Source organism: Ranitomeya imitator, chromosome 2 (assembly GCF_032444005.1).
Source record: "Ranitomeya imitator isolate aRanImi1 chromosome 2, aRanImi1.pri, whole genome shotgun sequence".
Classification (NCBI taxonomy): Eukaryota; Metazoa; Chordata; class Amphibia; order Anura; family Dendrobatidae; genus Ranitomeya; species Ranitomeya imitator.
The window spans coordinates 252,454,369-252,468,716 of NC_091283.1; the positions used below are offsets into that span (position 1 = coordinate 252,454,369).

A 14,348-nucleotide genomic window follows, 5' to 3' on the forward strand; every position below is an offset into this window, starting at 1 on the left:
GGACGGTCGCATCTTGGCACCCTTCAGGCTGAAAACTATTTAGCCCCCAGACATGGATTACAGCGTGGGACAGAACGAGGGACAGGTATGGTATACTGTTGTTTTTTTATTTCACTTTTATTATAGACCGAGGGCTTCGGTGGAATTAGATGATGCAGTAACTATGGTTTAATTGAGATTAATAAAGGAGGGGGACGTGTCCTAGCTGGCCATGTGAGCGGACGCATAGAAGAGCGCTCCCGCTGCTAAAGGGCTAATTATCCTGTGCAGACGCTGCTGACTGGACTTTTCTGCCACATACCGGCTGGCTGAGGGTCAGGGGAGCAAAGCGGTGCTGAGCGGTGGACCCGGCTTTGGAGGCAATGACCAGGCAGCGGCAGAAGGATGCGGGTGCTGGCGATGCAGGAGCCAGCCAAGATGGCGCTGATGCCAGAGAAGACGCTGACAAGGAGAACGCCGCATGTCAGAGGCGTATGGAGGTGGCGGTGAAGCTTCAGCAGTATGCCAGAGTGGATGCTGCGGAGGAGGCAGAACAAGGAACTAGAGCTGGAGCGGGTATGGAGGAGGAGGATGTGGTCCTGGCTGCAAAGCATGAGGTAGAGAAGGGGAGGGAGAAAAGCAGCATGGCGGGGGCAAAAGGGGGACCTGAAGATTTGATACAGAAAGAGGAGCCGACCCTCAGGGATGTTTTTGCGTTGGTCTCCTCATGCAAGCAGTCCCTAAATACTCTGACCCTTCAGATGCAGGAGGTAAAAGGGGAAACAGAACAGATAAATGCAGCCCTGCACGAGATGGACAGATGTATGGGGGTGGTGGAGGAGAGGGTGAACACGGCAGAAGACCATATAGTAAAACTGCAAAAAGTGGAGAAAAAGTTCGCCCAAGCAATGTCAGAGCTCGCTGCCAAAAATGAGGATCTGGAAAACAGATCCAGAAGGAATAAAATACGTATAGTGGGTCTGCCTGAAAAAACTGAGGGGAGAAACCCCACGGAGTTTATTGAAAGCTGGCTGCTGGAGAAAATTGGGGGCACAGTGCTGACAAAAGTTTTTGCTGTTGAGAGAGCTCATAGGGCCCCGCCGCAGCCTTCTGCCCCAGGAGCGAATCCTCGTACCATGCTTGCCAAAATACTGAATTACAGGGACAGAGACATTATCCTCAGGAAGGCTAGAGAAATGGAGGATTTGACGGCTGGAGGTCAAAAGATTGCTATTTACCCGGATTATTCTGCTGGGGTTCAGAAACAGAGAATGAAGTTCACTGGAGTCAAGAGACAATGGAGGGAGCTGGGAGTGCAATACTCTATGCTGTTTCCTGCAAAGTTAAGAGTGGTGGCTTTTGATAAAACCCATTTTTTCCTGACTCCAGAGGACGCTACCCAGTGGATTGATACTAATGCTAAAAAACTTAAGGAAAAAGGCAATTGACATGTCGGGGAGATCTGGATGGGAGTTATTTCTCTGTCGCTGGAGGAGGGATCTGCGTTTAATAGCATAATTGCCAAAGGGATGAGCAACTGTTGAGGGCTGAGCTGGGCCATATTGAGTGATTGGCCGGAGGGGGCAGTAACGGTTAATAAATATAGGGGAGGAGGGTTACGCAGGGTACTGCAAGTTTGTTTTGTAGTTTCTCTACATGTTTATATAAGTTGGAATGTTCTGTTGTGTGTTTTTTTTTTTTTAAACGTGTGGGAAATTCTGATCGTCACGGCAGCGGGAGGCGAGTGGAGAGGGCAAAGCAAGGGAGAGTGTTCGCAATGGGCGGTGGAGCCCCACTCTTGATGAGAGGTAGAATGTGTTGTATTGGGTGGGTTAGGGGGGCAAGTTGGGAGTTGGGAGGGATGAGACAGCTCATACTTGGGAATGAAAATACTATGAAGGATGATGAGTCACATGATGGGGGGCCGCATTAAAATATTGAGTTGGAATGCGAGAGGCCTTGCGGATAAGTCTCGGCGGGCGGCGAGTCTGCAGTATGTTCGAGAACAGAGAGTCTCAATGATATGTCTGCTGGAGACGCACTTAGTGAGGGAGAAGGTGGATGTATTAAATAGGCGCTGGATCCAAAAGGCATACCATTCTACCTTCTCTACGTATTCTAGGGGTGTGTCGGTGTTGATACCTGTGGGAGTGCAGTATGAAGAGGTGATGCTACAGGTGGATGTGGATGGTCAGTATGTGGTGGTGCAATGTAAAATAAATGGAGTGTTGATGTGTATAGCGGCAATGTATATTCCGCCCCCATACTCAAGTAAGAAAATTAGAGAGGTGTTGGAACGGGTGGAACGTTGGGGCCCGATACCATTTCTAATCATTGGTGATCTTAATAATATATGTGATGACTTTTGGGATAAAAATAAAAACTCCCAGAATAGGACAGTGGGACACATTACTACGTTTGGGACTTATATTTGCGAAGTTGGTATGACTGACCTATGGAGAGTTAGACATGTTGGGGAAAGGGGGTATTCATGTTATTCACCGGCTCATAGTACTCTATCCAGAAATGAGCTGGCACTAGGCAATCGTCTGTTGGACACGATGGTGGGGGATGTGAGATATTTACCTAGGGCCCTCTCGGACCATAGTCTAATTGAGGTGGAGTTCCGACTGATGGGGACACAGGCTGCGAACAGGAGAGAGTGGAAAATTCATCCTAACTGGCTGCACAGTATAGATTTAGATAAGATAAAACAGGAGTTGTAGGAATTTTTTGTGCTGAATGATGGGAGTGTAGATGCTCTTACTGTATGGGAAGCCATGAAGGCGTACTTAAGAGGGCTGTTGTTAAGAGATATTAGTAGATGTAAGACGAGAGAGGCAGAGAAGGCAGCGATTGATGGGCTAAGGGCAGCGGAAGATGAGATGGTAATAATGGGTACTTCTGAAGCTGGGAACAGATTAAAGGCAGCGCAAAGTCACCTGGAGAAAATTTTGTTGGGGAAGGCTGAAAGGAAGCGGGAATTTCTGAAGCTGGCTTACTATCAGGAGGGTGAGACGGTCTGTTACATGCTGTCGCTGGTGGCTTCTGCCCAGAGGAGTACTTCGTTTGTCCATTCTCTAGTTTCCGGGAGTGGTACGAGTGTCTCCAAAAATTCAGAGATTTTGGAGGTCTTTGCGGACTTTTAAGCGGACCTATATTCCTCTCAGGTAGACGAGTCGGCGGGAGACACAGTGGCGCTCCTTGAGGGTGTGGGGCTCACGATGTTAAGTGACGCAGATAGAGAGGGCTTGGAGGCTCCCGTCACGGAGGAGGAACTGGGTCGGGCATTACAATCCATGGCTAATGGGAAGGCACCTGGAGTGGATGGGTTTCCTGCTGAGATCTATAAAAATATGGGGGAGGTGCTAATTCCCAGATTAAAGGCGGTCCTAGATGAGGCTAAGAGTAGAGGGTATCTGCCAGCATCTATGAGAGAAGCCATAATAGCGGTGATTCCTAAGGAAAGGAAAGACTTGGGTAAACCTGAGTCGTACCGGCCAATCTCCTTGCTCACTATGGATGTCAAGCTTCTGGCCAAGGTGTTGGCGACGCGGTTGACGAGTGTCATCTCCAACCTGGTGCACCCAGACCAATCTGGCTTTATGCCTGATAGATCCACGGTGGTCAACCTAAGGAGGCTATTTATGAATCTGCAGCTTAGGTCTGATAATTGTGGCCAGAGAGTTATTGCATCCTTAGATGCCTATAAGGCATTCGACAGTGTGGAATGGGGATATCTCTGGCAGGTGTTGCAGTGTATGGGGTTTGGCTCACAGTTTGTGTCCAGGATTCAGCTGCTGTACTTGCAGCCGGTGGCTAGAGTCAGGGTGAATGGGGAGTTATCGCGGACTATACAATTAGCTATAAAGATGAGACAGGGGTGTCTGCTCTCTCCTCTTTTGTTTGCTCTGGCCGTGGAGCCATTGGCTGCTAAACTTCGACAGTCTGACAAGGTGTCTGGGTTTAAATATGGGATAATTGAAGAGAAGGTGGCGCTGTACGCGGACGATATTCTACTGTTTCTGGCTGACCCGGTCGCTTCTTTCGGGGGGCCATTGGGCTTATTGAAAGATTTGGCTCATTGTCGGGGCTGACGATAAATTGGAGTAAGTCGATTCTGTTTAGAGTTGATGACGTGGGGGAGGATGGGAGTGAGCTTCTTGAGGATGGGCGACTTAAGGTGGTAAGTAAATTTAAATACTTGGGATATGGGTATCTATGCCGGTTACGGATTACATACATAGGAATCCGACTCCGATCTTAGGCGTTCTTAAGGCAAAAGTGGATGCCTGGATTAAGTTGCATTTATCTGTGGTGGGCAGGGTGAATCTCATCAAAATGATTTTGATGCCGAAAATTCTATATGTTCTTCATAACACGCCAGTTTGGATACCGCGAGGGAAATTTAGGCAGATTAACTCCCTGTTCAGGAATTTTTTTTATGGGGGAGACATCATCAACGTATCAGACTGGAGAAGCTTCAGCGACTCAAGGAAAATGGGGGCTTGGCACTGCCAATCCTGAAGTATATTTTCTTGCAGCCCAGAGTCAGCATTTAAAGGGCTGGGTGCGCGAGGGGTCGTCCAGTGCGGTACAGCAACTGATGGAAAAGGTGACAAAAAGAAGGTCAGTAATACAGTGTCTGGAGGATGGATCCCTGGGGGCTTTGGGGAAATTGTATCCAACTATATTATTGATATGTAAGCTGTGGGGTAGACTGAAACATACTACTTACTACTACTTACTGTAGTGAAACCTCCACCAGGGGGAGCTGGTGAGGGAAGAGAGGTTAAACACTAATCGAAGTAACACAGTTCAGGCACAGGTGTCACAGGTAATGAGAGAAGTCAGACAAGCCAAGGTCATACACAGAGATATCAGAAGTGTACACAGGGGCAGTCAGGAGAATAGTCAGGGACACGCAAGTAATCAGAGCCTACCGGGAACGTGGTAACCAAAACGTGAGACGTAAGACAAAGTCGGGGTACAAGCCAAAGTCAGAACCAGGAGGGTAACGTGGTATCAGAGACAGAAAACAAGAGCCGAAGTCCAGGGAACAGATCGAGTCATACACGGGTACGGGCAGTCAGAGACACAAGGATCACCAAAATCAGGATACAGGTCAGGGGTTCAAGCTGGGAAACATGAACTATCACTAACAGCGGTAGGCAGGCTGTGAGGGCCTGAAATAGCCCAGCTAGCTCTAGAACGAGGCTGAGGAGATTAACCCCCGCATGACCAGTCTCAAAAGAGGAAAGATGAAAATAAACTCCGGACCGGACCATGACACTTACCTTTTGGGGTTTCCGATAACGGCGAGAGCTAAGTAGGAGAGGGATTTGGGCCCAATGGAGAATTAAACTTGGGAGTCGGTGCTGGAGTGGGTTCCACGGCTGTCGCTGAGCGAACCGTATAGGCTGTCACAGCTTTATGTAATACACAGAGTATATAGGAGGTGTTATATAAGGCAGGACTGCGTGCTGATTCTGAGTGCCCGAGGTGTAAGTCTACAAATGCTGGTATATTTCATAGGATGTGGACGTGTCCAAGACTGGCTGCTTTTTGATTGGTGGTTTTGAGTCGTGTGGAAGGAGCGTACAGATGCACGGTGCCAATGGACCCAATGGTGTGCTTGCTGGGATACATGGATGAGATTGGAGTGGATAATAACCTGAAGACAGCTATTGCCAGATTGTTGTATATGGCCCGAAAGGTAATAGCGCGAAATTGGATTAAGGATGAACCGCCTCCAAGAAGAGAATTCCTCCAATATGTGAAGCAGGGCTTGATATTGGAAAAGGGGTTTTATAAGAAAAGAGGGAAAATAGAAACGTTTGATAAATTGTGGTCTTCGTGGCTTGCCATGGGATAGGTTCGCTATAGAGGACGGGTGAGTCACGGTCCTGAATTGGTGAAAACACAACATGAGGCCTGCAGTCCTAAATGAGATGATAGTCATTCTATAGTTTTGATGGTCGAGCTATTAAAAGAGGTGGGCTGACTTATACGGAGGGGGCGGGATAAGTTGGGAATGGGGGGGGTTTGTTTTGGGGGAAAACTTTGTATTGAAAACAAGAATGTAACATGTATATTGTAATGTTGTTCTTAATAAAAATGTATTTGAGTAAAAAAAAAAAAGAGAGATTAATAAAGGAATCTGTGTCATTTTTTCAATTAAAGGATTTTATTCTTGCTGTGTCTTTATTTATATACTGTACTGTATAGGATTAGTAATGGATAGGTGTCTTATAGACACTTCTCCATTACTAAGCCATGGGCTTGATGTCACCTGACAATATAAAGGTGACATCAACCCCACAAATATTAACCCCAATTGCCACCGCTACAGGGCAAGTGGGAAGACCCGGGCAAAGCACCAGAATTGGCGCATCTAATAGATGCGCCTTTTCTGGGCAGCTGTGGCCTGCTGTTTTTAGGCTGGAGGGGGGCCAAAAGCAATGACCCCTTACCAGTATGAGAATACCAGCCCCCAGCTGTGAGCTTTAGAGAGGTAGGTTGCCAAAAATGCGGGGGACCTCATGCCATTTTTTTACAATTATTTATTAAAGTATTTAAAAACAAACATAGCATGGGGACCCCAGTGTGAGGATATGGCCGCTTACTAAAGACTATAGGCCAAATGGACGTGGAGTGGAGTCCACAGCTCTAAGGGTGTGTGCACATGACAGGATTTCTTGCAGAAATTTCCTGAAGAAAACCGGAAATTTTCTGCAAGAAATCCGCATGCTTCTTTTCGCGTTTTTTCCGCGTTTTTTTTTTTAAGCATTTTGCAAGCGTAATTAGCTTGCAGAATGCTAGCGTTTTCCATGCGATCTGTAGCATCACTTGGAAAACTGATTGACAGGTTGGTCACACTTGTCAAACATAGTGTTTGACAAGTGTGACCAACTTATTACTATAGATGCTGCCTGTGCTGCATCAATAGTAAAAAGATAGAATGTTAAAAATAATAAAAAAATAAAAAAATGGTTATACTCACCCTCTGATGGCCCCCGATCTCCTCAGCAGTTGCTTTGTGTGTAGGACCTGCGATCACATGACCGTGACGTCATCGAAGGTCCTTCACACAGAGCATCTATAGGAACGGAAGCAGCCACATGCACCGCTGAGAGGCGGGAAGACTCCAGGGGTGAGTATATCACGATTTTTTATTTTTATTCTTTTTTTTTAACAATTATATGGGTGCCCAGTCCGTGGAGGAGAGTCCTCTCCTCCACCCTGGGTACCAACCGCACATGATCTGCTTACTTCCCGCATGGTGGGCAGATCAATGCATTCCTATATGTGCGGAATCCCCGCGATTCCGCAAATTAATGAAGATGTTGCTTTTTTTCTGCGATGCGATTTTTTTTTGCGGAAAAAAATGCAACATTTGCACAAGATATACGGAATACACTGAAAATAATGGGAGGCATATGTAAGCGTTTTTTCGCGTTTTTTTCTTGTTTTTATTGCGAAGAAACGTGAAAAAAACGCTAAAAATCCTGAACGTGTGCACCTACCCTAAGACATAAAGACTTTTTCCAGCACGGAGCACCGGTGACATCATTATCATTGTACTTTGATAGTTAATTTGCTTGATGTGTTTTATTAGTGGTTTTCTTGCTCATCAGTTCATGCTCAGGAATCAATGTCTCTATTCAGTGGCAGTCAGCAGAGGAAGACAAGCAGGCTAGAGTTTATGTGAACCTAAGGACAGACTCTCAATCTCATTTGTATCAAGGTCTTGCTCCCATTGTACTCCCAAACCTGGCCCATTGTGTGGCTGGGGATAGTAGACTCAGGGGAGCCGTCACCACGGGAGGTCTCACATACAGTCCCAGCTGATGGAATAAGCCTTGTTCTATGAGCTAAAGGAAAATGTTTAAGGGGGCGGGAGAAAAAGACATAGGGTTGAATCAGGCAGTTGTTGGAGGGATTTCGATGGAAGAGGATCCAAGCTGGAATGGATGGATGATCTATGGAGCTTTGGAGATTGTTGGCTGGAGGGGTATCCATGAGCTATGGTCTGGATATCCATTGTTTGGAGGAACATAAGCTGTGACTGCACACTATGCCAGCTGGAGGTACAAAATCTGTGGGCCAACCAAAAGTTGGGAGACAGTGGGCATCGCCTGGTATGGAGCCAGTGGAACTGCCGATCTCAGATTGGGAACTTGTGGACTGAAGACATTGTATGTTGGCCATCTACCTGGATTTTTTAAATAACCATGGATGTATGGAATAAAAAAATTAGTTGCATCGTTAACCTGCCTAGGTGATTTTTATAACCCACAACCTTAGATCTTCACACCATCTATTCTTGATAACCAGCCTTGCTGAAGTTGACAGCTGTGAGTTTTGCTTGGTTGATTCAAGAAAATAGGGGGGGAACCTACACCGGGTTTTTCATTAATGTATTTAATTATATCGCAAGTGGCGGCTGAGGAATACCCCGATCATCCGCCCCTGCTGTCACTGTTATTAGCGGCAGCAAGTGACGGATGATGGGAGTAGAAGTCTCAAAAGCTCCCACCTGCTGTCATCGTTCAGACTTAATTATAACTCATTATTCTCTTCTGCTCCTGACGATCGCCGGCAGAGCAGGGGAGAACGATGAGAGCCGTCTTCAGCACCCGACACTGGGGAACAGCGCTTACAGTAGCGCTTCTTCCCCGGCAGCAGTCTGTGTGGTACTGAGGCGGTACACGGTTGCCACACGTGTGCCGCAAGTATTACAGACACAGATATCTCCGGGATTGGTTTTTCCGGGATCGGAAATAAACGGAAGTGTGAAATTGGCCTAAGGGAGATCTCATGACACCTTCTCTCCATCTACCTGATGATCCTGAGGAACATTGGGATCTTCTTGGTTACAGTCCTGTGGAAGAAGAGGACGGGGACATCTCTCTGGTGTTGTCCTCTTACTGGATAGATCTGGAGGAAACACATACAGGGAGTGAATTCATTCTTTACATACAGATAATTATAGGCCGTGTGTATTTAGTCCTGTCTATTACCTGGAGATGTGAGGGGCTGGGGAACCTCCATTATGATGTTCTTGTACAGATCTCTGTGTCCTTCTAAATACTCCCACTCCTCCATGGAGAAATAGACAGCGACATCCTGACACCTTATAGGAACCTGACACATACAATGATACCGTCATACCCCGATCACTTCATAGTGTTACTGTATAATGTCCCAGCATTCCCAGCAGTGTCACCTCTCCAGTCAGCAGCTCAATCATCTTGTAGGTGAGTTCTAGGATCTTCTGGTCATTGATGTCCTCATGGATCAGGAGGTGAGGTGGAGGCCCCGTGATTGGGCTCAGGGGTCTTCCCCATCCCTCAGACACAGGGTCCTGACAGCGATCACTAGAGGTCTTCTTCACCACTGTGTAATCCTGGTAATGGAGAGACACATTAATAAATCTCACTACAGACATTTCCAGAGTCCTCACCTCTCCAGTTCTGTCCACCTGTTATTCCCATAGATAAGAATGATGTAATGTGACGTCATCAGAATCTCTCACCTCTCCAGTAAGCCGGAAGAGGATCTCTAGGGTGAGGTGTAATATCCTCTCCGCCATCTTGTCTCTGTCCAGATCCATCTTTGATGGGTAAATCAGGAAAGTTTTCTTTTGCAGAAGATCTTCACTGAGAGAATCAGATATTGTAGAGACCTGAATGAGAAGATGAGCCGATGATCATAAGAATCCTGTAATAATACAATTACTGGAGATAATAAGGGAAACATATGAGGAGATTTATTATTTTACAGTATTTAGTTTCCTTCTTTACATCTACTAATAAATCCTATATATTTAGGCCACAGACAACATAGACTCATCTTCCATAACGCTAATTCTCGTCTCATTTACCGACCCTGGAATCGGCATTAGCAATACTGCAGGAGATATTCATTACACGCGACATGAGAAATAACTACTTCATGATGAGGACGACATCTTCATCTTCTACTACGGCTCTAGAGACAAATTTGGCCAGAGTCGGTCACTGACTCCATCACCACCGGCCTCTATATGAAGGTTTCCCGTCTTCTCCGCACTGTAATCTTCTATCACGTTAGAGCTCAGGTCTGATTCACACACAGAAGTTTGTTTATAGCCTAGGAAGGGGGTAATACCCATGGAGCTTTCCAGGCTAGTAATATCAGCTGATAACTGTATACTTAGCCTTTAGTGGCTACTAAAATGGGGGGCCCCAAAAAAAAGTGACGTAGGGTCCCCCTATAATTAATAACCGGCAAAGGTTATGCAGACAGTACAGTTGCGGGTTGATATTAATAGCCTAGGAAGGGGCCATGGATACGGTGGCCCCAGGCTTAAAAAAAACAGCTCTCAGCCACCCAGAAAAGGCACATCTCTAAGATGCTCCAATTCTGGCACGTAGCATCTCTCTTCCCACTTGACCTTTAGTGGATATTGCTGAAATTGTGATGATGGGAAGGAGAGGTTGACCAATACCACACCCCACTGAGCCCTGTCAATTCAGAGCCATCATAGCAACCGAGTGGGCTACCGTTTTGGATGATGCACTCCTGCCTATCAAACTATCGTATGGTAAATATCTCATAGATCCTGGGTTCATTAGTATTTGCACCAAGAATGAGGCTAAGTGAGTATTTATTAATTGTCGGTGGTCGGAGGTAGTCAGTGAGGTGGATGGTACCATATTGTGCATGTAGGGGGCAGTACTGTGGGAACATTAAAAAGTGGGGGGATGGCAGTACTGTGGGGACATTATAGTGTGTCTGAGGGGGATGCCAGTCCTGTGGGAACATTATCCTGTGTCTGTGGGAAGCCACTATTGTAGGAACAAAATACTGTGTGTGGTGGGATGATGGTACTGTGGGAACTTTATACTGTGTGGGGGGTATAGCGGTACTATGAGAACATTATGCTGTGTGTGGGGGTATGGCGGTACAGTGAGAACTTTATACTGTGTGTGGTGGGGGTATGGCCTTACTATGAGAACATTATACTGTATGTGGTGGGATGGAGGTACTATGAGAACATTATACTGTGTGTGGTGGGATGAGGTACTGTAGGAACATTATACTGTGTGTGGGGGTATGGTGGTACTGTGAGAAAATTATACTGTGTGTGGTGGGATGGAGGTACTATGAGAAGATTATACTGTATGTGGGTGGGATGGAGGTACTGTAGGAACATTATACTGTGTGTGGGGGTATGGCGGTACTATGAGATTATACTGTGTGTGGGGGTATGGAGGTACTGTAAGAACATTATACTGTGTGTGGTGGGATGGAGGTACTGTAGGAACATTATACTGTGTGTGGTAGGATGGTGGTACTATGAGAAGATTATACTGTGTGTGGTGGTATGGCGATACTATGAGAAGATTATACTGTGTGTGGGGGTATGGCAGTACAATGAGAACATTATACTGTGTGTGGGGGTATGGTGGTACTGTAGGAATATTATACTGTGTGGGGGGGATGGAGGTACTATGGGAATATTATACTGTGTGTGGTGGGATGGAGGTACTATGAGAAGATTATACTGTGTGTGGTGGGATGGAGGTACTATGAGAAGATTATACTGTGTGTGGGTGGGATGGAGGTACTGTAGGAACATTATACTGTGTGTGGGGGTATGGCGGTACTATGAGAAGATTATACTGTGTGTGGGTGTATGGAGGTACTGTAAGAACATTATACTGTGTGTGGTGGGATGGAGGTACTGTAGGAACATTATACTGTGTGTGGTAGGATGGTGGTACTATGAGAAGATTATACTGTGTGTGGCGGTATGGCGATACTATGAGAAGATTATACTGTGTGGGGGTATGGTGGTACTATGAGAACATTATACTGTGTGTGGGGGTATGGTGGTACTGTAGGAACATTATACTGTGTGTGGTGGGATGGAGGTATTGTAGGAACATCATACTGTGTGGGTGAGGATGGAGGTACTATGGGAATATTATACTGTGTGTGGTTGGGATGGAGGTACTGTAGGAACATTATACTGTATGTGTGGGTATGGAGGTACTGTAGGAAAATTATACTGTGTGTTGGGGTATGGCGGTACTATGAGAACATTATACTGTGTGTGGTGGGATGGAGGTACTGTAGGAACATTATACTGTGTGTGGCGGTATGGCGGTATTATGAGAACATTATACTGTGTGTGGTGGGATGGAGGTACTGTAGGAATATTTTACTGTGTGTGGGGGTATGGCGGTACTATGAGATCTGTTATGGACCTGGTGGTTAGGAGCACCCGAAACGACCTGATGGTTAAACTCTCACAGGACAAGCTCTGGGAAGTGGGAACTCTGCTGACCGCAACCCCTAATCCTATCACACAACTAGAAATAGCCATGGAGCATACCTAACACGGCCTAGACGCCTCTTCACAGCCTAAGAGCTAACTAGCCCTAGAAATAGAAAATAAAGCCTACCTTGCCTCAGAGAAATTCCCCAAAGGAAAAGGCAGCCCCCCACATATATTGACTGTGAGTTAAGATGAAGTCACAAACACAGAAATGAAACAGGTTACAGCAAAGGGAGGCCCGACTTACTAAACAGACAGAGGATAGGAAAGGTATCTTTGCGGTCAGCACAAAAAACTACAAAAGACCACGCAGAGTGTGCAAAAAGACCTCCGCACCGACTCACGGTGCGGAGGTGCCACTTTGCATCCCAGAGCTTCCAGCTAGCAAGGTAAAACCATTATAGCAAGCTGGACAAGAAAACAATGAACAAATAATTACCTAGCAGGGACTTAGCTTCTGCTGGAGTAGACAGGTCACCAGAAAGATGCAAGAGCGAACTGAACCAGTACAAGAACATTGACAGCTGGCATGGAGTAACGATCTGAGTGGAGTTAAATAGAGCAGCCAGCCAACGAATAAACTCCATCACCTGTGGAAGGAACCTCAGAAGCAGCAGCTCCACTCACAGCCACCAGAGGGAGTCCATGAACAGAACTCGCCGAAGTACCATTCATGACCACAGGAGGAAGTTCGATAACAGAATTCACAACAGAGATCATTATACTGTGTGTGGTGGGATGGAAGTACTGTAGGAATATTATACTGTGTGCGGGGGTATGGCGGTACTATGAGAACATTATACTGTATGTGGGTGGGATGGAGGTACTGTAGGAACATTATACTGTGTGTGGGGGTATGGCGGTACTATGAGAAGATTATACTGTGTGTGGTGGGATGGAAGTACTGTAGGAACATTATACTGTGTGTGGGGGTATGGCGGTACTATGAGAACATTATACTGTGTGTGGTGGGATGGAGGTACTGTAGGAACATTATACTGTGTGGGGTATGGCGGTACTATGAGAACATTATTGTTATGAACAGGTGATTCAGAACCACAATGGACCTAGTGGTTACGAGCTCTGAGACGTGGGAACTCTGCTGACCGCAATCCCTAATCCTATCATACCACACTAGAGGTAGCCGTGGATTGTGCCTAACGCTCCCTATGCAACTCGGCACAGCCTGAGAAACTAGCTAGCCCTGAAGATAGAAAAATAAGCCTACCTTGCCTCAGAGAAATTCCCCAAAGGAAAAGGCAGCCCCCCACATATAATGACTGTGAGTTAAGATGAAAATACAAACACAGAGATGAAATAGATTTTAGCAAAGTGAGGCCCGACTTACTGAATAGACCGAGGATAGGAAAGATAGCTTTGCGGTCAGCACAAAAACCTACAAACAACCACGCAGAGGGGCAAAAAGACCCTCCGCACCGACTAACGGTACGGAGGTGCTCCCTCTGCCACTCAGAGCTTCCAGCAAGCAAGAAAAACCAATATAGCAAGCTGGACAGAAAATATAGCAAACAAAAGTAACACAAGCAAAACTTAGCTTATGTAGGGCAGACAGGCCACAAGAACGATCCAGGAGAAAGCAAGACCAATACTGGAACATTGACTGGAGGCCAGGAACAAAGAACTAGGTGGAGTTAAATAGAGCAGCACCTAACGACTTAACCTCGTCACCTGAGGAAGGAAACTCAGAAGCCGCAGCCCCACTCACATCCACCAGAGGAAGCTCATAGACAGAACCAGCCGAAGTACCACTCATGACCACAGGAGGGAGCTTGACCACAGAATTCACAACAGTACCCCCCCCCTTGAGGAGGGGTCACCGAACCCTCACCAGAGCCCCCAGGCCGACCAGGATGAGCCAAATGAAAGGCACGAACCAGATCGGCAGCATGAACATCAGAGGCAAAGACCCAGGAATTATCTTCCTGACCATAACCCTTCCACTTAACCAGGTACTGGAGTTTCCGTCTCGAAATACGAGAATCCAAAATCTTCTCCACTATATACTCCAACTCCCCCTCAA

General features: G+C 46.4%; 1 protein-coding gene across 1 annotated transcript in view; it reads right to left on the bottom strand.

The window, feature by feature from the left end:
- LOC138662939 (oocyte zinc finger protein XlCOF6-like) overlaps positions 1–14,348 on the bottom strand; it is a 69,055-nt gene that overhangs the window by 43,581 nt on the left and 11,126 nt on the right. Inside the window, exons 2-5 of the mRNA XM_069748949.1 lie at positions 9,518–9,667; positions 9,209–9,388; positions 9,003–9,126; positions 8,822–8,919 (exon numbers count right to left, since the gene is read on the bottom strand). Of these exons, the coding sequence (XP_069605050.1) occupies positions 8,822–8,919; positions 9,003–9,126; positions 9,209–9,388; positions 9,518–9,667 (552 nt within the window). The remainder of the gene's footprint in view (positions 1–8,821; positions 8,920–9,002; positions 9,127–9,208; positions 9,389–9,517; positions 9,668–14,348) is intronic.